Source organism: Scaptodrosophila lebanonensis, unplaced genomic scaffold (genome assembly GCF_003285725.1).
Source record: "Scaptodrosophila lebanonensis strain 11010-0011.00,11010-0021.00 unplaced genomic scaffold, SlebRS2 tig00000043-arrow-pilon, whole genome shotgun sequence".
NCBI lineage: Eukaryota > Metazoa > Arthropoda > Insecta > Diptera > Drosophilidae > Scaptodrosophila > Scaptodrosophila lebanonensis.
In genome coordinates, this window is record NW_022060545.1 from 14,398,399 (window position 1) to 14,424,792 (window position 26,394).

Below are 26,394 nucleotides of genomic sequence, written 5' to 3' on the forward strand. Positions count from 1 at the left end.
CCGAGCACAGTGCCGCAAAATCAGTAGACAGATATATACAAGTATTCAAATGCTGAACAAAAACAATTCATTTCCTCCTCATTCCTTTCAATTTCTAATCACAATAGTCCTAACTCTAATTTTTGTACAATTAAATTTCTTTCCATTTGTCTTTGTTTTAAATATCTGAATCGTAAGATGGTTCTGCGTTCCTTGATTCATAGATCTCTGTAGCTTGAGGAGCTTGCTTAATGCCTATTATAAGGCCATAGAAGTTGTAGACAAAGTTCCAGTTCTGTCTAAAAAGCTACAAATAAAAGGCAGGACTGATTTGACATGCCTTCAAACCACTGTGCATTGGTTGTCTGCAACAATTTGCTGTCATTTGCTGGCCATATTCTTTTTTCGGCTATTTTAAATGATTTTACTGTTAAATCGTGCCTGGCCGTCAATGACATTTCCAATTTGAGCGACGCCACAATATCCCAGCAGCTGCATCTTCACTGGGCCCTCTACTTTGACTGTCGATCTGTTGTCGCTCCGTCTCCCAATGTATCCAGCTACCCAGTCGTTTGTCTGCCCATCGGTCCATTTGTCCGTTTGTCAGTCAGCCTGGGCCACATCGCACAGTTGGACACTAAACTGCTTCTGTCAATTATTTGACAGTCCTCCCTGTCTGGTCATGCGTGACTCGTCCTGCGTCGGCTTCGGTTTCCACTTGGTCATTCAATTCGAATGCCGCACGTTGGGCCTCTGTTCTGGGGAAACCAATTTGCTGTTTAGTCATCTGCGTTTGCCCCGTTTGGTCCTCAATTGAGCGCATAAAACGAGTTGCTGCTTACTTGCTTAAATTGCACTTGGCAGGCACTTAAATCTCTCAAGTCTAATTATTGCCAAGGCAGCAAAAACTTGGCGCATTATTAGCATAATCGTTGGCATAAAATAGTATCGGATGCTTTAGAAAATCCACTGACTTACTGCCTTACTGACTCGCTACACAGAAATTCACGAGGCATGTGCAACATCATTATCAATGCACACAAATCACAAACGAGACGAGCACAAAAACACTTTGAGCAGAAAGCCAGCCAGCCAGCCAGCCAACCAACCAACCGACCAAGAATTCAAACAGCCAGGCTCTCGCTCCACTGCTTGACAATAATCTGTAGCATATTTTGTGGCAATGCCAAAAGTTGGCCCGCTTTGTTGTTGTTGCCTGAAGCGAGCTGCGCCGCAGACGACAAAAGAAAACTTTCCTTGCAAAAATAGTTGGCAAATTAGACGGGAAGAGAAAAAATAAGAAGTGGCAGGAAGAGCTGCGGCAGAAGCAGCAGCAGCAGCAGTTCCCATTGGGCGGCAATAGAAGTCAAAAATTCTAATTTTCCATATGAAAACATGCAAAAACCATAAATAAAGTTAAACACGCAGTGGCAGGGTAGCCGGGGCAGCCGACAAAGGGGACAAGATGTGGCAACAAAGGAAAGAGCGCATGAAATGGCAAAGTGGCGAGCTGGGCAACGACAACGACAACGACTTGGCAACATTTAGCAACCAAATTACGACAAAATTAACATGATAATGAAGTGGCGAACAGTGGCACTAAGTTGGGTAGAAAAACCTACAAAACTTGATATGAGGGGGGAGGTGGGGTGTCAGCTGAAAACTGGCAGCTGTTTTGAGTAGCTGACCAAATGACAATGACTTGCTCGTCCTCGTTGGTGACGTGCACGACGAGTTCCAGCTGAGGGGCACATTAGGGAACAAAATAAACGAAAATGTGTTTAAAAAAAATATGCTTAACAACGTCGAAAAATAATATGGGTAGTTCGTTAAAGTATTTTAATGCACACGTACTAACTTAACGAGGATAGTGTGATTAAAATGCATTCATGCAAAGAACAAAAGAATTATAAAATGTTTGTAGATTCAATAGAGCTCACCAATTTAAAAATCTGTTGACCTTTTCAAAGTAAAACTCTTTTACGGAGCCTCGGATGGAGAAGATTCACCGAAGGCTAGATGTCTACGAGTCACATTTTAAATTATCAAATGAAATGTATAATTTATTTTATTTGTTGACGACCGATTTTGCTTTGATTATTGGGCTAAATGGTAGGCAACTTTTGCTCGTACTTAGACAACTAACCCCTTTCATTCGTGTTGCTTTTGAAATAGCTGTATGCATATATAATATTTAACCATATGATTGAGTAAAAAATAAAAAATAAAAATTAAACGCCATTTAAAGTAATTCCATAGCATAGAAACTGGTTTTTACTATCGTTATCATAAAGACTTGGAGATGTAAAAAATAATGCAAAATTATTGAATTATTATTGTGTAAATAGCTAACTGAATTACGAAAGGACTTGGGTATTCATCGAACCGCCTTCGCATTTAGATACGAAACGGGAACACTCCACATGCCGCATAAATGTATGGAGAAAACGGTCGTGTGTATACTCGTAGTATAAAATACTTTTATATTTTTAATGATACTTTGGCAAAGCGGTAGGAAGTGTTTTGGTCTCGTGAATGCACACACACCCACACATTCATACACAAATCCACACACGCCCTCCTCATTTTGCATGCAATGAACTTGGACAACGCTACAAGTTAAAAGTTGTGTGGGACTCTTCGCACCACCCCCCACCACCCTGTACAATCCTTTCCACTCGGCTATTACTGTCGACTAGATGACTTTCAACTCCTGCTGCTCCGACATGACGTCGGAGTTCTCCTTTTTTCGGTTGCAACTGCCGGAAACGTTTTTACGGTTTGCAAGGGACACACACAAACATAGACACACATGCATATGTATATATATATATATATATATATTTGTACATACATAGATATGTGCATATGCGTCTATGTGTACATTAAATTTTATTATTGTCATTTTCACAGTGCACACAATCTACACAATCTCCTGCCCACTCGCACTGCCCCCTCTCGCCACTGTCCTTTGGTCGCCATTTACTCACAAGTTTTCGGTCACTGCTATTTGCATAAATGCATGTGTGTGTGTGAGTGGGTGTGCGTCTATGTCCTGTGCCTGACAGAAGGCAGCAGGCAACCAAATTAGACTCAGCTGAACTTTGTTTGGTCAGTTTTAATGCAAATGTGTCTATGAGGCATTTCATGTGTCGAAACATATTCATAATTAGTTGTCAGTGTATGCCTGGAACATAGACTCGCTTTATAAATACAAGTACATGTGTAGTATGTGGGTGTGTGTGGGTGTGTGTATGTACATGGGTTGCCATAGAAGAAATTAATTTAAATTAAAATTTATTTGGAACATGTTTTGCTGCACACGACACATACACAAATTGCTGTAATGTCGGTCCCAGCCTCAAGGGCTACAATAGCATGTTCGCCCCCTTCTTCTTAATAGAGGCAAACAAAGGGAATGTTGCACAGGACCTTCGAGTTTATGCTTAGCTTTAATGAGCTCTGACAGCGGCTGTCATACATCAGGCGGGGCAGCCGTCTAAACAGCATTTCATTAGCTGCCCCACTGAGAAAGAAAAACATTTATTTTAAATTTAATATAACAGGGAGCTAGTCAGCAGTTAGCACCCAGCAGTAGGAGCCAGGGAGCCGAATAAAAAAGGGCAGCCTGACGCTTTAATTGGTTAGCGGCGTATTTTTTTTTTTTTTTTTACCCCTGCTGCTGCTTCTTCTGCTGTCCAGAAGCCTCCTCCGAACCAATGTGCGCCTTTTTCTTTGCGGCTGCTGCTGCGGCGTATTGAAAAGCGAGAAGAAACCGACTGTAAAAAAGCAGGCAACCGAGCGTTAGTCGGCCCATTGCCTGAAATATCAACACGGACGCCGAAAGTTTGCACACGCCCCCAAAAAAATTACGCAGCATAGCCGTTACTGCAGCATCCTCAGATGCACAGTGTGGCAAATCAAGACCAGCTTAGATTTTCTATATACTTTATACATGAATAGGAGAAGCAAAATCGATTCAAAGAGACGGTGCTACAAGTATATAAATTGGAAATGGCTTATACACTTTTTATACTTTTGGGCTAATAAAAGCATGAACGAATTACTATATTGCAAAAATAAAATAATAAGTAAAGTGATTTAAATGTAATTAATTGCATCGAAAATTCAATCCTCATAAATGGGGCTGCAAATAGTTGTTTAATTTGTTTAATTCAGTTTAGAATCTGCCTAATCCAAGATGCATTTTACGCAAATGCTACAAAAAATGGCAAAATCAAATTTTAATTCATTTTTGTGTCTCATAACAAAATGATGTTCCAATAGATAATATTTGAGGCGATCTCTGTAGTGGGTAAGAGAACTAATCCAAATAAAGAACTATAGTATTTATTGATATTATTAATGATTGGAGCATTCCAGCGTTTTTGTAATTTGTGGAATAGCTCCACGGTGCTGTATCGCTGCAAACAGTGTGCTGGCCTACTTCGTCCCTTTGTTTCGTCCTGACGTCGGGGCACAATAAACGACGCCACTGCTGCTGCTACCGCCACCGCCACCGCAGCCGCAGAGGCGATGCCGACACAGCTTTGTTTGAAATCAGCTCATTTTTGTTGCCGGAGCCCTGCTCGGTTAGACGTTCGTTGGTCGCCAGCAGTACGGGTTTCAGGGGCTGCCGAGATGAGACGTGAGACGTGGTCGGGAGCAAAGGCCACCGCTAGTTGGGCCGGCTCTGTCGTGACCCGCTAACGGCATCAGGGGACACCACGCACAGTTAGCAAGTTGGAGCGCTGCAGCTCTCTGGAGAGTTTTATCATTTTTTATTACATTTCTCGAGAGCGCTATGTATGCAAATGAAGTCGAAAGTTTCCCTTTGTACTCGGTCCATGTAGTTGGGCTGTAGGTTGCCTGTAGTTGTGAGTGAGAGGGGACTCGGTATTGTGCTATGTGTGACTGGCTGCCTTAAAATTTTCGTTGACCGCCCGTTGTTCGTTGTTTTCTAGAGTCCTGTTCTACGCTCATTTCCTTTTTAATGGGCTCAAGTTCTGTGTTTTTTCTCGCGCTCGTTTTTGGTTGTGATTACTATGTGATTTTGCACAGTCGTTGTTCGCGCCGGGTATTTAATGTTGCTCCTTGTTTCCAGTCCAAAAATACAGCTGCGTACTTGATAGCCTGAGTGTCCTTTTTGCCATGCAATTTTCACTTGAATTTATTCAAAATCAAATGGTTTGTTTTTCCGCCAACGTCCGAGTGCGCCGCTGGCTTTATTTGCGCGTGCTTGACCCCAACAGTTCACTTGCTATGTATTCATTTATGAACGTGTGAGTGTGTGTGTGTGTCTTTGTATTTGTGTGTGTGTTTGTGTTTGTGTGTGTGTGTGGGCGCGCGAAGCCATTCAAAGCCATTTCAATGGACGGCGCTTTTCTCGCCAATTTTCTTTATTTGCAGCGAGTGGCGGCGGTGCTCATTGAAGGTTTTTATTACACCAAAATGAATGAACCCGCGCCACTGAGCTAAGTTGCTCTTAATATTATTGTTGTTGTTGTTGTTGCTCTTTTATTTTTTCCTCTTTTTCCCCATTGAAATGTTGTTGCCGGTATTGTGATTGTAGTTGTTGTTGTTGTTGTTGCTATCGTAGTTTGGTTGGTGGCGTGCTAGAGAAACCATAAAAATATATCACTTTTGTGTGCTCTTTTTTTACAGCATTGAAATTTTTGTTTTAAATTAATGCGACCCCTATTCTACAAGTATGAACAATGTTTAATGCAAAATTTGCAAACATTTTGCGCGGAAATTGAATAAAAATGTAATAAATCAACGCAAGGATGATTACGGCGGCTGCTTGAGCAACGTCCTTGATGCGATGCGATTTTCAATCAACAAACAATTACAGCTTATTTCTTTCATATCAAATTATTTTCGGCAATCGAGCGTGAAGTCAAATACGCAGCCAGGGAAGATCAAACACTCATCGAGCGGCTGAGAAAACATTTGGCCAGCCCCCTTGCAGCCGTCGCACCCATCCCCTGCACCCTCATGCAGTCATTTGGCAGCGCAATTTCTGAGTCTGGTCGCAGGAAAAAAGGGAAAGTCATTGCAAGCGATTTAACAACTTTGACGTCGTCGTCGCCGGAGGATAAATATTTTATGAAATCACATAAACAAATCAAAGACGAATCAAAGCCGGCAGAAAAAAGAGAAATCACTTAACCAAAAAAAAAAAGAAAATAAATATAAATAAAAACGCACAGCAAATCGAAATGGGGAAAGCAACAACAATCGAGCTCGCTGATCAAATATGACCACTCAACCGCGCAAATGTACACATACAAACACACACAGAGCACATACATAGACAAAAGTTATAGACATATACTTGTATACCCTGGAGCTCAGCAAATGTTACCCTCTTGCAAAAATTACATCCGGAAATATTTGCGCTAAGGGCCAGCGGGGTTGGACCCTTGTAATGTGTTTGTTATATGATAAATCGCATAAAAAATGCAGACAGATATATGTACATATACATATTTGGCCATAACAGTTAATGCTAATACAACAACAACTACTTGAACATCAACAGTCATAATAACAACTGTCCTAACTACCCTCGAAAAATGAGAGCGCGGAATTCAGCAACATGTGTAATACACCCCCACACCCTCTTCCAGCCTAATGTTTGCCAAAATAGCCGGCGCATCATCAGGAAACATGACGCCCCAGCTCCCTCCTATTTGCCGCAAGTCTTGTTTGTTTCTTTATTTTTGATCTTATTGAATTTCATTTAATAAAATATGCGAGACTTTCAGGGGGAGTCCGACTTTGTTGCCCAAGGGTTGAAAGACCAGCGACAATGACGGCCATGCACATTGGTCCACAATCCTAGTAGATTACACTTAAATTAAGCGTGACTGAAGCATCCAGTGTAATTTAAATTAATTTGTTCTTTCTAGGTTTTAATTACTCACATGAAATTGTTCTAGATAAGTAGGAAATATGCAATGTTAAATCATAAATATGACCAATATGGGTCTTTCAAGAGCAAAGATTCACAAAACTTTTGAGATGGTTCTAGTCGATTGCACTCATTTAAAATCGCACTCATTTTTGAGGTTAAGGTTATCTTGTTTTTGTTATTAGATTTTCAATTGAATAAATGTTTGACTTTTGATCATTTTTATTGCCATCTATTTTGTCAATAGAAATAAAATGTGGAATATGAATTCTGCATGAATTCTGGTTTCATTGAGCAAAATGTTCGCATTCACTTTTATTGCCCATTCGTTTTAGAATCGTAGCTATTAAGCCAAACAACTGACTTTATTAGACAAGCATCAGTCACGAAGCTGTACACAAAATGGATCACATGCTTTTGATAGATTAAAGTTCCAAACCAGTGTGCGACGACGGCTGTTTGGAGCGAAAAAAATGTACATATAAATAAATAATGATCCTTTTGTTATTGGGCACTGATTTGTTATCTTCGAAGCAGTCAAGCGACTTAAGCCGACGCCGGCGGCTGTTGCATTTTCAATGAGTCCGCGCCTTGGGGTATGCAGCAGTTTTTGCTTTAAGTGAATATTAAGCATGGCAGGAGAGGCGGCACATGAGAGAGATAGAGAGTGGGGAGGGGAGAGCAAGTGAGTTTATGAACAAGAGCGGCAACAGTATGTTTGAATATAGACAGGCAATATATCAAGCCAAACTGACATAAATTGTGCACTCAAACGTCCGTTTGATCGCCACCAAGCACACAAATACACGTACACGTGCACACACACATACACTCACACTCACACTCACACGCCCCGTGCAGCTCATCCATCAATGTCCACACGTTTACGTCCGCCAACAGCGCCAACGCATCGACTGCGACTCGTCTGTCATATAAAATATCGTGCGATTTGCGTATAAATTGTAAATTGAAATTGTTATTGTAAAGTTTGCCACGCCCTCAGCCTCAGCCAATGGCGAGCGCCTCCACCGCAAGGACTCCTGCCACTTTCAACTCTACTGCTGGTTGCCATCTGCCTCTACTTGTTTAAGTTGCGTAGCTCTGGCTGTTTATTTATGGCAACCTGCACTGCTAATATATTGCCTTGTGCAGTTATGCGACACTCAATATATTTAATCGAATGTTGCAATAACTTGACCATAGCCATTAGGCAAAATATTCAATTAAGTGTCCATTGGCCATCTATTGCAATTTATATAGTATAATATATTCGAATCTATTTGCACATATGCTTCACTAATGAGATTGGTCAGTGAATCGAGAAAAGTTTAACTGGCCAAGTAACACGTGTGTTCTCGCCCAACAGAATCAAATCATGTTGATTTTAGAAACGAAAATCCAATTATAGATACAACACATAAATTAACGATTATAATAAATTTTTAAGTTATCTGTAGTTTTACAATAATATCGAATTTCGTCCTATCATAATTTTTGTAACAATACTTATTAAAAATTGTGTGTTCTTCATTTTCTGCGAAATCTAAAGAAGAGTATAGAATGAACAAGTATGTGTATTTTTCAATTAAAATACATACGTTTTCTTCATAATTGTTTTGGGGTGCTTTTGTGAAAATTTTGGTTGTTAATACGTTAGCGAAAATTAAGGGAGAACACAATAAACAGTAACATATCTATGAACATTTTATTTAGCTGTACTAAGTTTAACATTTTAACAAAACCGCCAGCCATTATTTTTACCTGTAGACTAAAAATATTGAGGAATACAAAAAGTCTAGGAATTTCGTAGGAAAAGAAATTTGAATATCACAATTTTAAGTACTCGATTGAAAGTACTCGAAACAATTGGTTAATGCATTTTCACGTGGGTGATCAAATAGTAATGTTTAAATCCCTGAGTCAGAGAATAAAATGTAAATTTATTCAAAAAGCTTTCAACTTAAACTTGGTTGAATCAAAGCGACTGTAAAAAAATGATACAGCTAATTTCCTTTCTTGGATTTTCTTCTCTCAGATTTATGAAACATTTTAAAATGGCGTATTTGTCGATTTGATCTGCTCACTATAATTGTCACTGCTTAATGAATATTGATGGAGGTGTTGAGCGAAACCGCAGTGCGAATTCCGCGAAAGCAGAACTCAACCTAAATGTTGATAAGTACACCAATACATACTTATGTACGCATATACGAGCGTACTGGAGTAATGTATGCACAGGCAACATACGCCAACAAATTAACAAATATATACAACGACGATGGCGCCGAAATGAACTACAAGTATTAGCCGAGCCTTGTACGCCAAAAACCACAACAACAACAGCAACGCCAACGACGACAAACGCTATTTATGTGGCAATCGCTATGGATGGGACGGAACAGCCGCCTACCACTGCATATATTAAGATAGATTACTGCACAGACACACACACGTACACCTCTAGCTATGAATTTGTATTAATATCGAAGCTAAAAGCCGTTGGCATTGCCGTCATAGCCACCTGAAGACTGAAGACAACCACTGGATTACATACAAAATTAACGCGCCTAATGCGTTGCGTCTGTCAGGCTTTCAGTGAACTACACTGAGATAAAGCAACCCAGAAGGAGGCATCACAAATTTCTATTATACATATAGTATTTTATATTTATTATTATATATTTATAGAAGCAGCATGAAACAAGTCGATGTAGATCTTTGTTTTCTACATACAGCCGAAATGGTTTACAACGATCTGCATTAGCAAGCTTGATATTGGAATATGCTGAAACTGAGAATATGATGGAGAAACTTGTTGATGACAACTTACTCATTTGTGAGCTGTTTGAAGATGATGAACACATTTAAAATTCTTTAAAATGATCAATATTAAGTAAAATATTGATGTAATTAAAAATAGTTTCTTGTTAAAACACCTTTAGTTTACATATATCAATGACAACGACTATAGCCCTTTTGTATTAAAGGGAATTCCCGCTATTAACAGTATTTTGCTCACTACTTATTATTATATTCTTGTCTGATATTTTATACACCTATGTAATATCGATGAATAGAAATATTAGAAAATTATGAAAATGTTTTAATAAACATAAAGTTTCATATTAGATTGAATGTAATAATGTCGAAATACGTTGGACACATACGAAAGCAGCATTCGAATTCATTTAACTTGGGAATTATAAGCAACTGTGATAAGAAACAGCACGGAATGAATTCAAGAAGAGTGAAACTTTTTGAAGAGTTTTCTTAACAAGAGAAAGGATTTCAGGGCGAATTAAACCGATTTTTTTTAGGAATTTCTTTCCTTAGTCCTTCGTTAGAAGCGCGCTAAAAACAATAGAAATTTCGATCAATCGTTCTGATATTAGGAAAGGTTTGTAATTTATAGTTTTAAGGCAAAAATTTTAGCGAAAATATATTTTTTAGAGCGCTTGAGGGTGATTTTCTGAAATTTAAAATCTGAGTGTGCAAAATCTAAGTTTGAGAGCCAGGTTGTACTCCGTGCTTACCGCAAATCCGCATTTATTTTTTTTTCTTTTTGAGTGTATTATGTTGTATGTATGTTTGTGGGTGTGCATTTGTTTTCGTTGGTGGCGCATAAATTATAAACAAGCTTCATTATGGCTGAGCAGAAATTCCAAAAACTTTGCACGAAACTATGCTAAGCGATGCCACAGGCTGCCGTCACCGCCACAAGCACCCCTCCTCCCTCCCTCCAGTCGGCGGATATGTGAAAAGGGGGCTTTAATCTAAGCCAAGACACGAACCCCAAGCATTAAGCAGCCGAAATGGTTCAACTTTAGGCCAATCGAAAGTGCCGCTGGCTGCCGTTGATGATGATGATGATGACGACGATGCGAAGACGAAGACAATGTCGACGCGAACGTTCTCGCTGACGATTATTATAATAAATTAAACTAATAAAGCGCGTTAACGATCAGCCATCAGTTAAAGTGACAAAGGCAAAAGGCAAGCGAGCAAAAGGCTTAGCTCCGCCATACTAACATAGTTAAGGATGCTTGAAGATTTAAAGGCACATCTCCATTTCCAGAGCATTTGCCGCACTCTTTATTCGGCTTAGGCCTATGGCTTCCATTTGGCACTTGCTGCTTTGAGGCGGAGGCATATGCAAAATAAAGTGGCATTAATTGCCTCAACTGTGACGGAATGACATGCCGACTTCCGCTTCGGCGTTGCGATGGTGGCAACTGTCATGACAGCGCTGATGATGAGCGCCTCGCATTGTACACTGTGCGTTGTCTTTTATTGGCGAGTTTTGAACATTAAACAGTTCATTTCACTTGCGTCATGGCCACGTCAATGTCAGTATCAACGTCGAGTCGCGTCGCAACATCGCAAATCGCGAGGCATTGAAGTTGAATGGAATGGATTGCAATTAATTTCGGGCGATTAAAATTTGCCACAAAAGACACAGGATTATTCAAAAATGGATGCCTGGTGAGTATTTACATAAAATATGCAGCAGCTCGACGCGAAAGTGTTGTGAAAGCTGACACATTCACACACACACACACAGACATATACACACACACACACACACACACACACACACATGTACAACCACATGGAGTACAAACCAAAGAGCGCCAAGTTAGCCGCAAGGCTAACAAAAGTTTGGCACATTAAACAATAAAAACTCATTAATAATATGTATTTAAGTTTTTATTGTGCTACTTATTGAGAGTGAGAGTGAGAGCGAGCGCCAATTCGAAGAGCGTAAGTAAGTTTGTATGTACATACACGTGTATGAGTGTGCGTGGCAGCAACAACAACAACAACAGCGAAAACAACAATAACACGTTGATGGTTCTGTCATTATGGCCGCTGGCGCTTTGCGCATATGAAAGGAAATTGTTGTATGAAAATTGAATGGCCGCAACAACAAATTGTGCGCTTTCATTGTTGTTAATTTTTAAGCATCAGTGCATGAATGGTTGGGACGGTTTTTCACTTTGCCTCTTCAAAACCAACTGCAATATTTTCTTTTTTGTTTTATTATTATTATTTTTTGCATTGCTGTTTGTGCTTTTGTGCTCTATGGGCTTTTAAATAGAAAAGGTGCGTGGCAGTGTAATTAAAACGATGCCCGGCCAGACAATTAAATGCATGCCACAGACAGCGAACAATGCACGACGAGGTCACATTTAATTACCACGACACGATTCGCTCCGCATATAATTTATCACACGCTGTGTGGCCGAGGGAGGGCGTAGACGGAGGACATGCTCGTAAAAGGAAAGAAACACTCCAAGGAGGTGGCAATTCAATTAAAAACCATGTGGACATAACTTAAGACAGCGCGGTTCAACTTTAAATAAGAAACTAAAAAGATATACGAAAAGTAATAAGCAATTACTTAAGGTCAGTTTTCGCAACGCACAGTGGTTTTGTTTTGTTTCGTTTAATATACAAGCTCTGAGAACTGTAGTTGTTTCATCTAGAAGAGATTTCTTCCTAAAAAAATAGTGTTTTATTCAATGCAAATGCATTTTCTTCCCCTTTAACAATGATGTGGCGAATAATGTAATCCATTTTAATGGAGCAAATCTACAATTGCTTTTTTTCTTCTAAATAAAGGCAAATGTAATATTAAAGAACTCTAGTGTAAGGTTTTGTTTCAAAATACAAAAAATTAATTTAGGCCTAAAACACACTCAGCTATTTTGCAGAAGACATGAGAGGAAACATTCTAATTTCGGAAAATTATTGTCTTGTCGAATAGTTCTGCTTTAAAATAAGAACATATTAATCGAAATATGATGAGATTCAACAAAGAAGTGTATTGTGAGAAAAGAGAAATCTGGAAGATATCCGCTACTATTCTGGGTAAAATAATGTATGTGTGTATGCAATCAGTAAGGTAGTTTTGAAAATAGAAAATGCTTTCCAAAATAAGGTATATATATATGTTAACAGAAATAAAGTAAAAATAATGAAAATTCAGTCAGTTTTGCTCTCTTATTCGCCTACACCGTATACTGATTTATCATTTGGCCCCATGACTACTTATTCCTAGCTACAGAGCTTGTCTTAATTTATTCAAATGCAAGTCAGCCAATAGCAAATCGTACTGTAATGAATTACATCATAGTTATGCATGCATCTGTGCCAAACCGTATGTATAAATTTTGTATGCTCAGTCCACTCCATAATCAAGGATTCATTCGCAATTCCATCCCAGTCCAACTTATTAGTGTGCCGTGCGTGCATTGTGTGCGATGGCGTTGAGGCATGGAAACATGTAAGACATTACGGAGCGATAGATTTATTACAAACAATCAACAGGATTTTCTGCCTACTGCTAGGCGGTCAGCAGGACGAACGCCCATCACACATCGTCCAAAGCCCATAGCCCATTACCCATCGTTGACTATCGAAAGTCAATTTCGGGTGCGTGCCACATGCTCATTTGTCCATTTTATGGTCGACATCATTTGTTTTGGCATTTTTGGCAATGAAGCGCAAACGCCTTTTATGCGTTTCAATAAATTCTCGCTTCCTGCTGCTGTCGCCTTTCTAATACCTGTTTATTGTTGCAAGCCATGTTGGACAAATGCATTTTAAGCTGCTGTTGCTCGCCACGTCAGCTCGTCCATAATAAATGAGTCGGGGCCGGATGGCCTCATTCTCCATACTCAGTAAGCAACTGTCAGGTACAGTGGAAAATTGTTTCTCACTCTTGGCAGCAGATACAAAACAATGCTGTTTCCGACCCATATGCCAAGGTTATTCAAAGTTCGTAGTTTAATTCCCTGTACCTTTTTCCAATTAAATTTCTGCTAAGGCCAACAGCAGCAACAATGAGAGTGTCGTCTGTCAAAATCAAATTGAAATTTATGGCGAAATAGATAGGCGGGAGCTGTGTTTTAAAACTTTACTATGAACTGTTGCACAAACAGCAATATTGCTCAAGAATTTGAGCAAAATAATCAAGTAATAGTTCGTGTCAGGCACACATACCTGTACACACACACACACACCCACACACACATGATGTACATACATACATATTCTTATATATTCTCCCAAAAAAATCTGTTAGAAGTCTTATTTATATTTCGAAACAATAACCATTCAATTCCAGCTAACGACTGAGGCGTCGCATAACGAACCAATTGAGCCGCACACGGACACCGACACCAACACGGACACGGTTTTGACCACAGGACCACTCTGACGTCTCTTTTGGGACCTAGGTTAAAAAAAATGTAAGCAGAAAACCGAACGCCGGCGACTGTTGTGGCATTTATTACCAGTTTCTGTTACCAAATACGTAAAAATTCGCCATGAAAATTGGCAGAGAGAGTCTTTAAAGCGAGCCCCAGTCCTACACAAAAGTGCAGAAGCAGTTACAACATGGGTCTGGCCACAGGCGCGGCGAAACAAACAAAACGTGCGTCGCATACAAATAAACATTGAGTGGAGTGGGGGTGGGCGTATAAGGGGCAGTGGGTGCGGCAATGGTCAAGGGGAGCAGCCATTGCCAAAGGTGGTTGCGGCCTGTTGTTCGGTGCTGCTGGTCAGCGTGTGCTTTGCCAGAATTGAAACAAATGCCACAGTAGGGGCACATAGGCATGACTATAAATTTTTTACAAAATACGTATTCTAGGTGCAGGCATATAGGCCGATCATGCAATAGAACGACCAGCAAACAACACACAGCGGCCCGTGAAAAGGCCATGGCTCATATCGGACAACAGCAGTTGGGCAGCAGGAACGGCAAAAACAACAACAACAACAACAACAACAAAAATAACAAAATGCAAACTGTTTGGGTGCGGCCGTGTTGCAATTTAGAAAAGCATATATGTTTATACTGTGGACTCTCAGAAATTAAAGCTGCTCTTTATTACAATCACTTAGAGCCCATATCTCAAAAGATATTAGTTTGTTTGGAATTTGCTAAAACCAGCCAAATTCCAAATTGTTTAAAAAAAAAAACAACTATCTAAAAGCTTAAGTCGATTACCATCAATGACTGAAGTTGTATAGCAAAGACAATTAATTTGTTTTAAAATATTCGTATTTACAATACACTTTAATACTACTTGCTTCGAAAAATACCTTTTATTTCGTTGAACTGAAAAAAAAACTCATAATAATATAACCTCACGTAAAGTAAATATAAAAGTTGGAGTTAGAGGATAACCTAAGCAACCAAACTAATGTTTGAACAATTTACAGTGAAGAAAATAGCTCCAAAATAACAAACAGCTCAATAAAATCCAAATTAAATTTAACCCTAAAGGGGCATATTATTTGGAATGTGTACGACGTTTTAATAATATTCTGCCACCTCATTTATTATTTGGGCATTCAATGCTTTACTGGAACAAATTAGACTTTACTCTGACACTTATTTTGTTTACCAACTTACCCCAAAAAGGGGGAAAAGGGTACCTTGCTAAACTTACTTTTGGTTAAAGTAATAGCTAACTTATATTTTATCAAGTAAACTTTACATTTGTGCAAACCTAATACGTTGTACCAGGTGTACCCTAATCTCGTACCGGGTATCAAAACAATTATATTTTCAGGACACTCACTTAAAAAATTGGCGTATTGGTGTGCTTCACCTCTCATCTATCGCCAAATGCTATTTAAACACAATGAACACTCAGGATCAATACGTTTTGTCGCTTTTGCTTTTAGCGGCAATCCGCTTAACAGCGAAGCTTGGAAATATTGCGCTCCACAAACGAAATGTCCTGTCAATGGCAATTACGCAAACTTTGCCAAAGTCATCAGCGTCAGCAGAATGAGAAAAAGGGAAGTTATACAAAAATCACAATAACAAAAAACTCAACGTACAGTTCAGAGCTCACAGCATGTTACAGTTTGATGCATGTGCATCAATTTTGCACAAGTTCTTGTACATCGTTTGTCCTCGGTCTCAGATACACTACAAGTCCAGGTCCCAGGCCCTTACTCTCTGTGCCTGAGTCGGCTGCTGCTAATGGAAATCCCCCGATTCACCCACACACATCCACATGTACTTCACTTTAGTTTTGGCGGCGAGCATTTTGTCAAATACTTTGGTGTCTCCTGCTCATCCTAGCTGTAGAAGCGCTCTCACACACATACACCTTCACACTAGTGGACAAGTTTTGTGGCAAATCCCATGCCACGTTGTCAGGCCATCTCTACAAATTCTTGACGTTCGATTAGTTTACGCGCTGTGCAGCAGTTGGCAAATACTTTCACTCCTCACGACGGCCCTGCTCTGCCCAAAAGTGATGTGATTGCCATCTGTTTGGGCAAAAAGTGCTGCTTCCCTGGCTGCCGTTTGCCTCTGCAGTTGCTATTGCACGTTTTATGGCTGCGACGCCGAGTTTATCCGACGATGGCTTCGCCACTCAACGTCTGTTTCTAGTCGTCAAGCGACGTTTCTCACATGTTTTCAGCAATTTCGTTGCAATTTTTATGTACTTTGAAGCTCCTATGCTCCTGCTTCTGCTTCCGCTTCTGCTTCTGGCGCTGCTGCTCCTCCTGCTTCTGCTTTAGCTTTTATGCACTTGAGTCGCTTATCTGACAGATGCAAGTGTTGACGTGCGCGTCCAGAAGCAGAAAAGTGTTGCATCTTTTAGGCGCCGCATTAGTGCTTTCATAAATTTTGTAAGAGCCTGCCACTGTTTAATGACATAATTCAATGTTGGTTTATTTATTGCGCACCAAGACAAAGCAGGGAATTTTTATCTACAGAAGCAACATTCTATGCACAATTTCAGAATATTTGTACTGGTTAAGCAAAAAACTCGCACGAACTGCAAAACAATTTAACCAAAAAGAATAATAATGCAATTACGACAGATTGTAAGGTAAAAAATTCAAATAATAAAACAAAAAAAAAGAAACATTTTTAATTGCCAAATATGGCATCGGCGTTTTGTCTATGCTGTGTAGTGCAAAGTTGAGTCAAAGAAGCGTCAGAGATTACAACTTTGACTATCACTTCCCCTAAAGTTAAAATATCATAATCATATCTGTCAAGGATAAATATACATTTAAAAAAATGTAAGTACTTATGAAGGGTATAATAGAAATCACGACGGTATTAAGAGAATATGACTACCAAGTTAATTTTAGCTTTTTTATTTAGCTTTCGCACTTTTCCATACACACGAAAGGACAAACGGATGAATTAACTATATCGAATATATTTAGTTTTTTTTATCTCAAATCTATACAAACTAATCGTGAGTTATTTGTATAAGAAGCTTTAGGCGAAGCAATTACAACTACACTGTAGCATTCTCTCTTGTTTTCGATATGATAATATCGTCGGTGAATAAAAACTAAATTTTATTTAGTAGTGTTTAACCCTGATTTAAATAACGATCAGCATTTGTGACTGCACCAAGTTAATTTGTATAAATATTTTAACGATTAGGATTTTGGACTGATTTCATTTGTTGTTTGTTGATTCATTAGGAACATTCAAAAAGTTTTGAGGCACGAAAAAGTTTAAAATGAAATAGAATTTCTGGCATGTTTGCTCTTTCGTTTGTGACTGAGCAAGCTCAAAATATTCTAATCAAGCATTTCGCACAACTCTACATACATGTGAGTATATTCTTGTATGTACATATATATACTTGTATGTGGGAGTTTGTGTTGTGCATATGAGTGACTTCTGTGTGTGAGCGCGCAAACATAATCACTGCATATGAATTAAAAAGTTTTCTGCATGCGAAAATATTTTGCAGTTTAAAGCAATTTGAAGTCATTTGTAGCCAATTTACAAATGCACCCCACCAAGCCGGAGGGCCCTCCCCTCGAGGGGTAGCCCTGCCTAACACTACCAGTTCAGTTCGTTGTGTGCCTGGAATATGTGAGGAAGTGTGTGTGTGTATATGTGTGTGTGTGGTAAATGCAATTACAGCTGCGAAATACACGGCTTTTGTGTGCCAATGCGCATGTGTGCGTTCGTTTTTTAAATGAGTCATGCTAATGGTTCGCCATTAGCAAAAATTTCACTCTGCATTTGCAGACAGAGAGGCAGCCGACAAATGCAGACATCTATATATACTTGTACATATATCTGGACTTATATAGATGTGTGTGTATGATAATTAAGTTGCATTTGTAACTACCAACATGTAGCTCAATGAAAGAGAAATGTGATTTTGACGGCTGTTGTTAAATATTTAAATGCTTCCCTGGACTGGACGCCAAAGTCGTTGATTACACTGCCGCCGAAGTTTCGTTTACGCCAAAGTCTAATTGTAACTTGCGCAAAAACACGGAATTACTTAAAGTGCATTACAAATTCAAGGTGCAAGAATTTTTCATTTGGTGCATTATTTAGAGCGCAACCTTGATAGTTTTATATTATAGCTTAAGCTGTGTAACAGAAGTTAATTGCCTCAAGTATTCAATTAAAAAACCCCCTTCTGAGATATAGAAGCAATCATACATGATGAGCATTTGTATGCATTAAATGAATAATGTGGGTCTAAATTGGGGCTGTTTGATGTTTTAAGGAGCGCTTCAATTTTTATTTTAGGTCTCAACGACAGAGATTTTTAAACTAATTCATTATGATATGAACCCCTTTTTGTTTTAATTAGAGCCCCTTAAAACCTAACTTGCATTTATCTTCCTAACCGATGAAGTGTTCATGTACGATGGCTTTGCATTTACAAGTGTGTGGTCGGATTGTCGTTGTCAAGTGCCATACATACCCATGCGCTTAATATATAATTCACTTTAATTGAGCTAATCAAGGCGTTAATAGCCAACCGCCATTATCCTAACAAATGTCCTCCTCCTCTTTCCCTATCCACCCTCTATCTCGCTCTTCCTTCTCTTTCATACAAGCACACATGTATAGTATACGGCTCGACTGACATGGTTTATTGTTATGAGCTTTTTAGTTGAGTGGCAAGGCAAATAGCAATGGACACTACTGGCCGCTTTCAAATTGCACTTTAATGGCTAATTTAGTTTTTGTGCGCGCTTGGAGGCAATTGCTACAAATGAGTCCAGCTCTGTCCCGTTGTCATATTGCCCGCTTTCTTCAAACGCGTTCCTGTGTATGTGTCTGTTGGAATATTTTGCAAGTGCCATTGCTCAAGAGCATGCAATTAACAACAAAGTGGCCAAGTCTGTGTGCATGCCCGTAAGTGTCAACGGAAGCGCACACTTGAGCAATGGCGATACAACGTTTCCCTAATGAAGGCAACAACACACAACAATCACACGTACAGACACATACATACACATATGTGAATGTGTTGGTTCAAACCTAATTGTTCTTTTATACAAAACCTACAAACAGACAATTCCACAAACACACGCAAACTGCAGGCATAAAACTTTATTACGTATACGCCATGTCAGCTCTCGCTTCTACTTTTGCCGCCACTGGCCATCGGCAACTGCAAACTAGCTGAGCTCAGCTCATTTCCCACATAAACTGAAACTGGCAACACGGCGAATGTGTAATTATAACAACTTCAACTTCGCTACATCGTCGTCCCCAACCACGTCTTCGACGTCCTTCAACATCCGATGTTGTCAACAGCGACGTCGCTGCCTCATTTGTTCATGTTGTCAGTTTTTGTCATGTACATTGACACTCTACCAATCGATGTTCTATCAATAATACTATTCTACCAGCGCACACTGAAACAGAAGATTCATCTTTTTTTTAATCCTTTCCACAATTATTTGCATTTAAAAATGGCTGAGTTCAATACCTAGAAGTGAAAATATCATTATATCCTTCACCAACAATAATTACAGAATATCTTCGTTTTTCTTTAATTTGGAATTAAATTGTCAGCACGTCCGCACAAATCCGAACAGCGATATCATTCATAAACTCTCCTTAACCTTTCTTCGATCATAATATTAATATAAATTTGATAACTGCCAAAAAAAAAAACACAGCCCTTTTTGCAGTAGTATCTATAATTTGCAGAATTCTTAATGCATTTTTAAGGTTGTAAGTCAAGTTCATCGGCTTTTCAAAGATTGTGTAAAGGATCTCCCGAATTTCGAATTTTGTTTCTGTCCCAATGTGCATCGGTCAATGTACACGCCTGAGCTTTCATGCGACTGTTTATCCGTTCGTCCACTATCTATTCGATGGCACACACATTTCTCTCAAACTCACCTGACACCAACAACTCGCTGGTACTGTTGACCAAATTGTCCATAATTGGCTGGAATGTGTAGAACGTCAGCGTTTCCAATTTGTTGGCCTGCACGTTGATGGACAGCAGGGCTGGCGTGCCACGAAGCAAGCCATTGTCGATTTTCTTCAGCAAATTGTTGCGCAAGTTGAGTGTTTTTAGATTGTTCAATCCATCCAGGGCACGCTCCGAAATGCGCTGGAATGTACACAAGACAGAGGTAAGGTCAGTAAACCATAATTGATTTGTTTATCTGCGTAAAAGAAAAAAAAAAGCTTGCGCGAAAGGAAATATGACTGGCTTTTAAATAATAGCTCCCACGCACCCCGGAAAATTGAAATGCCGCGTTCACCAAACTAACAAAATGTCTCAATAAAAAATATGTTTTATGTAAATCAGTTACGCCACGATTCGCCCTGAAAATGAAAACAAGCTGTAAGCAGTAATTCCCACCGGGAAGTGGGGTGGAAATATTTCCCACATTTTCTGCACTGGGCTGTGCAAATAAACAAACAAAGATTTACGTCACATTGTTCTTATTTCTCGATGCTTCAAAGGCAGAAAGCGCGAAACATGCCTCAACATTTAATATGCATAATTTTTCCATTTCCCTTGACAAAGCATATTGAATATTAAATAATGGCAGCCAGAAACACACGCATTCACATACATTGTGAAGACAGACAGGACATGGAGACAGTCGCTCATTCGTCGGTGCGCAACTTTCTTGCGCTCGACAAAAATAAACACTTTTCCGCATGATAATAAAATTCAAGACAAACGAATTGGAACATACAAGTTAAAAAAAATACATACACTCATACATATGCATGGTACATATGTATATGCATAAATAAATACACAAACAACAATAGCGGGGCGGTGGTAAAAAAAACAATGAAAATAATACCCAGATATGCGGAAAAATAGCAGCAAATATTTTTTTGTTTTCTCGGTTGGCTACGCAAAGCTTTTTGCTTCCACAAACAGACGGTGGGGAGGGGGGACTGATGAGAGGTGGTGGTCTTTATAAAAAGCAAAGAAAATCAATGAAAATGGAGAATGAGAGTGAATGCCGTCATACAGAATCGTCATATATAGGCCACAGATCGCTAGGCAAGCAGCCTTTAAAGCAGCAAGAATGGACATTTTATTAAACTTTCCACAAATTTTGTTAAATGCCTGGCCAGCAATTTTTTTCATAGTATGTGTATTGTTGCTAGTTTCCCAAGCCTTTTTTTAAGCATATACAAATGATTTATGAAGTACGTTGAGGTCGAGCCAGAAAAGGACATGGAAGCTAGAAAAAAATGCAACGCAATTTACTTTTATTAAAAGGAGCTTCGGGTCAACACTTGATAGAAGAGGAAGGATGTGAAAAAATATTTTTGGCGCAGGCAAAGCCAAACATATGCGCAAAATGGCGAAGCCAAGTCCAAGTCGAAACAATGCGACTGCGATAAGAGAAGCCCAATCGTCGTTATGACTATGACAACCTCCGGATAGGGAGTGGTTTGCGAGAGGGGGTTGGGAGGTGAGGTTGGGACGGGTAGGTGGCTTGTCAACGACAGTCGCAAAAGTTCCAGCAGGCTCTTGAGGCCAAGACCCTTAGGCGTGCGTCGGTGTGTGTGAATGCGAGTGCGAATGGGAATGTGGGTGTGGGTGTGGGGGTGCGTGTATGTTTGAGAGTATGAGTGGCGTCCTAGTGGCCTGGCTTGACACATATGCGAGTTGTCTGAGTGTGACATGATATGCGACCACTTTGTAAAATGGAAAAAATGAAGCACGCTGCTAAATCCAAAGAAATAGTGAAGGCAGACCAGCAGAAGAAGAAGGTTGGGGCTAAAATGGTGAGAAGAACAGGCCGGAGCCTAACACAATGTTGGCCTGAGTGCGCAGCAGATATGCAGGATTTACGCTTATCGTTCAGACTCGGCTTGAACAGCTGCCACCCGGCACTCAGATACTCAGTAATTCAGATACTCAGCTATTCGCATAAACACATGACTCAGCTGACATAACACAACTTCGCCCCACTGCGCATCCTGTTAAGCGACACTTCCTATTTGCACTGTCCCGTCCCGTCTTCTTTCGATGTCGGTCGTCCTTATTTTTTATAGCCGCCCGCATCGCACTTATATGCGAAAGGGAGTGTCATAAATCTATTATTCAATGATTTGTTATTCAATATTTTGCAAGTAGATTAACTTGCAGCCAACATTTGTTCGGATCTTCATCTAGCGTGAAAGCGTAGAAAGGATAATGTCAGTGTGCGGCCTATCCGACGCGAATCTCAGTCCCAGTATGTGTGTTTGTGTGAATTAAGCTGTGACTATGAACCGCTTTGTGTTCTGCAGGCCCCTAAAAACATAATTTACAAATCTATTTATCATATTTGCGCCTTAGCACGCAGCAGGCGCCTGAATGATGGGTCGACTGGCGGCGGGCTAGCAACTTGTCGAGTTGTTGAGTTTTCGGGAACCTCGGGTCGCTGCCCGCTGAGTGACCACTTAAATCACCACAGAAATGGGCATTCGAATTGAATTTATGACAACAGCAAGTTGTAAGCGCCGGAGGATTGCCTATTTTTGACACTGAAGCCTCTGCCTCTCTGTTTCTTATGGCCAGGCAAGATTTATGGGCACTGTCCCCCTATGGGCTATCAGCTATGTATAATACAACTTTAACACCAACTAGTGGAACAGAACACTGCCCAGTCTGGTATCATTCGATAATTTGTGTAGATTATACAAAGCTGTACCTCTAATCAGACATGTTTCCTTCATATGTAGAGTCACAGCTCAGACTTTGCACGAATATTGAAATAGTGTAGGTGTTGTAGTTATTGCAAACGTAAAAATAAAATAATTTTTGATCAATTAAAGCGACACAAGTATACATGTTATCGTGCAGGGATTTTCCTAGGTCCAGGTATAAGAGTTGTTATAACCACAGACAGATTATTGTCGTCTTTATTCGGAATAAACAAAAGTTTATTTCGAATGATCCTCGGTTATGGCTACCAATAAGTTTGTTTAAATATAGACTATAAGAGTATACTCGCATACTTTCTGAGGTCTGTGTGTTACAGAGAAAGATTCGTACTAAACTAGTTTACCCATTTACCCCTTGGGGACAGGGTATTAAAAACCCACAGAAATATGAAATTGTTACGCAACATATACGAAAAACTAATTCATGAAACAAACTTAGTGTTTGAAAATTTCAAAATGAATAATAGTAGACAAATAATAAGAAAATAATGGAAATAAAAATAAAGTATACCACTGTAAGAGTATATTGTTCTTGGTCCGTAATTTGCGGTCTATGATCTTGGGTACATAGATTTGGCTCAGACTAATATAATTTCAAGGTTTGTCTTTATGGCTTGCTCGCAAAACCCGTTTATGACTTACCTCTATGCGATTATCGTCCAATTCCAGTTCGCTTAAGCTCCAAAGCTCAGCAAAGACTGTGTCGCCGATAAAGTTAAGATTGTTATGGGTAAGCTTGAGAACGTTAAGATTTCCCAAGCCTCGGAATATCTCGCTTGTCAACACGTTAATCTGGTTGTGGGCCAAGCTCAGCAAGGTGAGGCGCGCCATATCGGCGAAGAGACCCTCATGCAGGGTGCTTATGTTGTTATTGTTCATGTAGAGGCGCTCGCACAGCGGCAAGTTACGGAAGGCATAGCGATCGATCTCAAAGATCTGGTTGTGCTCCAGATTCAGTTCACGCAGACGTATGTGGTTGGCAAATGCGTCCTGATCCAGAGCCATTATGTGGTTATTATTAAGAATGATGCGCTCCAGGAAGGGCAAATTGGCGAAGGCATAGCTCTTGACAATCTCCACCTGGGAATACTCGATGACAATGCTGCTTAGGTTCTTCAACGGCTCTATAATCATTGTGGGTATGTAGTCCAGACGTGCATTGTTCTGAATGACGAACTTGAGTTCGCGCAGCCTCTTCTGCTGATAGAAACGTGTCCAGGTGGTGTCGTTCTCATGCAGGCCCTCCGAAAATACCCAACACTCGGCCTTCTGTACCGGCACATGATTCTCGTCAGGCGTGCAGTAGCACATTAGCTTCATATCCCGGCGACGCGTACAGAAGCCGGTGCTGTCCATGGGTCCGTTGTAGCCAGTGCTGCCACTGTTCGAGGAGCTGCCAAAGCTGGAGGTGTAGTAGCTGGATGAAGAGCCACCTGCTAGGCCTGAGGAGGAGGACGACGAGGAAATGGATGATGACCCGGAGGCGTTGTTGCCACGACCACGACTACGGCGCTCCTCCTTGTCCCGTGACCTCGCCTCGACGGGCGTAATAAGACAGCATGCCAACAAAATGGCGGCGCCAACAAGCGCCACCATTTTATGGCGTTGATGATGCGGCAACATTTTGCGTTCTAGAACCTTTCGTTGATATTACTTCTTTTACTTCTGTGGGGAAGTGGTGCGGTGTCTGCAAATAAATCGAGGAAAACAGAGTGACTCAGTCAATAAAATTTGTTTATCTGCTGCGCACGTTTGCGTGGGAAGAGGGGCAGAAAGCATACAAGTAAAACGCTTCATAAAAATGCTAATTAATGTTGTTAACTTTTTACTTTTCGGTCATATTTCATTTTTCGCATTTCACATTTTCGCGCCGCTTTGCGGTCGAACCTCCGAAAACCCAACCCATTCAATCCCAACCTCCCGAGGCCCAAGTAATTTGCGGGATTTTCAATGAACGCCAACAGTAAAAAGTCCAGGGCATGACGTTTGCCCAATCTTATTGCTTTTGCCGTAGTTATTGTTGTTGTGCTCTCTGGCTGTATTTTTTGACGCTCCGCTGCGCAGTGGAGGAGCCCTTCCCAAATCACTGCCTCAACGCACTCCCACTGTGTACCCCCTTTGACTACCATAAACAGATTTATTGCGCTCATAAATAACTGCAACACTGTCGCTGATTGTTCGTTCAACGGCAACGGCTTCATGCTGCCCCATGCGGCGCCTTCGCAGCCTATAGCCCCCCTCCTGCCCTTGGTCCGCTCCTGCCACAGTGCCACTCGTGGTACTCTCGCACAAATTTTGTATTTCAAGTGTCATTTGCCTAAGTGCTCTCTAATTACGCTTATAAAGTATTTTTATTTAATAAATTAATAAGTCGAATTGGGCATTTGCATATCGAAGGCTGTCCTCTCGCTGTGTGTGTATGAGTGTGTGGTGGGAGGAGGGGGATTGGGGATTGAGATGGGGTGGTTTGGTTGGTTCGGGTTGGGTTGGTTGAAACATGCCTCTAATGAAATAATGAAGTGTAAATAAGTTATTGGCAGTTGTCAAGTGAGTTATCGAAATTCGTTGTATAATTTGCATGCAGTGATTTGCATAAAATATTGTCTCGATTTTACGGCCCGGCAGGAACGGCCAATTGGGGTTGTCTGACTGCCTCACTGCCTCACTGCCTCACTGCCTCACTGCCTGACTGGCTCTGATGATGGGCAAATGTGGGATGGGAGGAGGGTGGGAGAGGAAAAGCTGAAAGTCATTTGAGTTATTGACTTTGGCATGCTTCATTACATTGATTTCGGTTATAAATTTTAAATAAGCCGATGATAAGTGTTTCGATTGTTATAGCTGAAGCATGATATGACGCTTAAGTTGGCTTAGCGTGGCCGTCAGTTCTTCAATAAGAAATGTATAATCTTTGCCAGACAGTTGCTAAGTTCATGGTTCAAGCGTTTCATGTGGCATGGCACACAGACCACAAGATTAAGTGCTCACAACACTCATGAAAACTTTAGCAGAAGCAGAAGCAGAGCAGCAGAAGCAATGGACGAACATACGAGACAGCCTCAATTTAAATATCAAAGCAAAGTCAAAACTAAAATAGCTCACCCTCATGCCCAGATCCACACACTCAAATGCACTGAGTAGACGTGTGCAGAAAGTTGGGATAGAGAAATTAATTCGAAAGCACTTTAATGGCAGTCGAAGAAGATGCACACTCGTCCCCATATCCTTGCCGTTTTTAAGTGTGTCATGGAGTAAGAAATCAGAAAAATGTACATACTTGTATATAAGCGGTACATACTCGTTCAAACGAATGTGACAGCATTCGGGCATAATTAGATTTTTATGTACATACATACACACACGCACACACACACACACACGCACATGTATCCAATTATACACGCTTGACAAAAGCGCAGACAGCCACTGCCACTGCCACAGACACTTACTGGATAAGCCAGCAAGGGGCGTAGGAAGGAAGGCTGCAAAGAAACGTACAGCGAATGAAAAATCAATTTGTTGATTATGCATAAATCATAAG

The 26,394-nt window shown here is 40.3% G+C and overlaps 1 protein-coding gene across 1 annotated transcript in view; it reads right to left on the reverse strand.

The window, feature by feature from the left end:
- The window catches only part of LOC115622744 (connectin), a 36,407-nt gene that overhangs the window by 2,708 nt on the left and 7,305 nt on the right, over positions 1-26,394 (reverse strand). The window contains exons 2-3 of the mRNA XM_030516792.1: positions 23,496-24,540; positions 20,061-20,277 (exon numbers count right to left, since the gene is read on the reverse strand). Of these exons, the coding sequence (XP_030372652.1) occupies positions 20,061-20,277; positions 23,496-24,476 (1,198 nt within the window). The 5' untranslated portion in view covers positions 24,477-24,540. The remainder of the gene's footprint in view (positions 1-20,060; positions 20,278-23,495; positions 24,541-26,394) is intronic.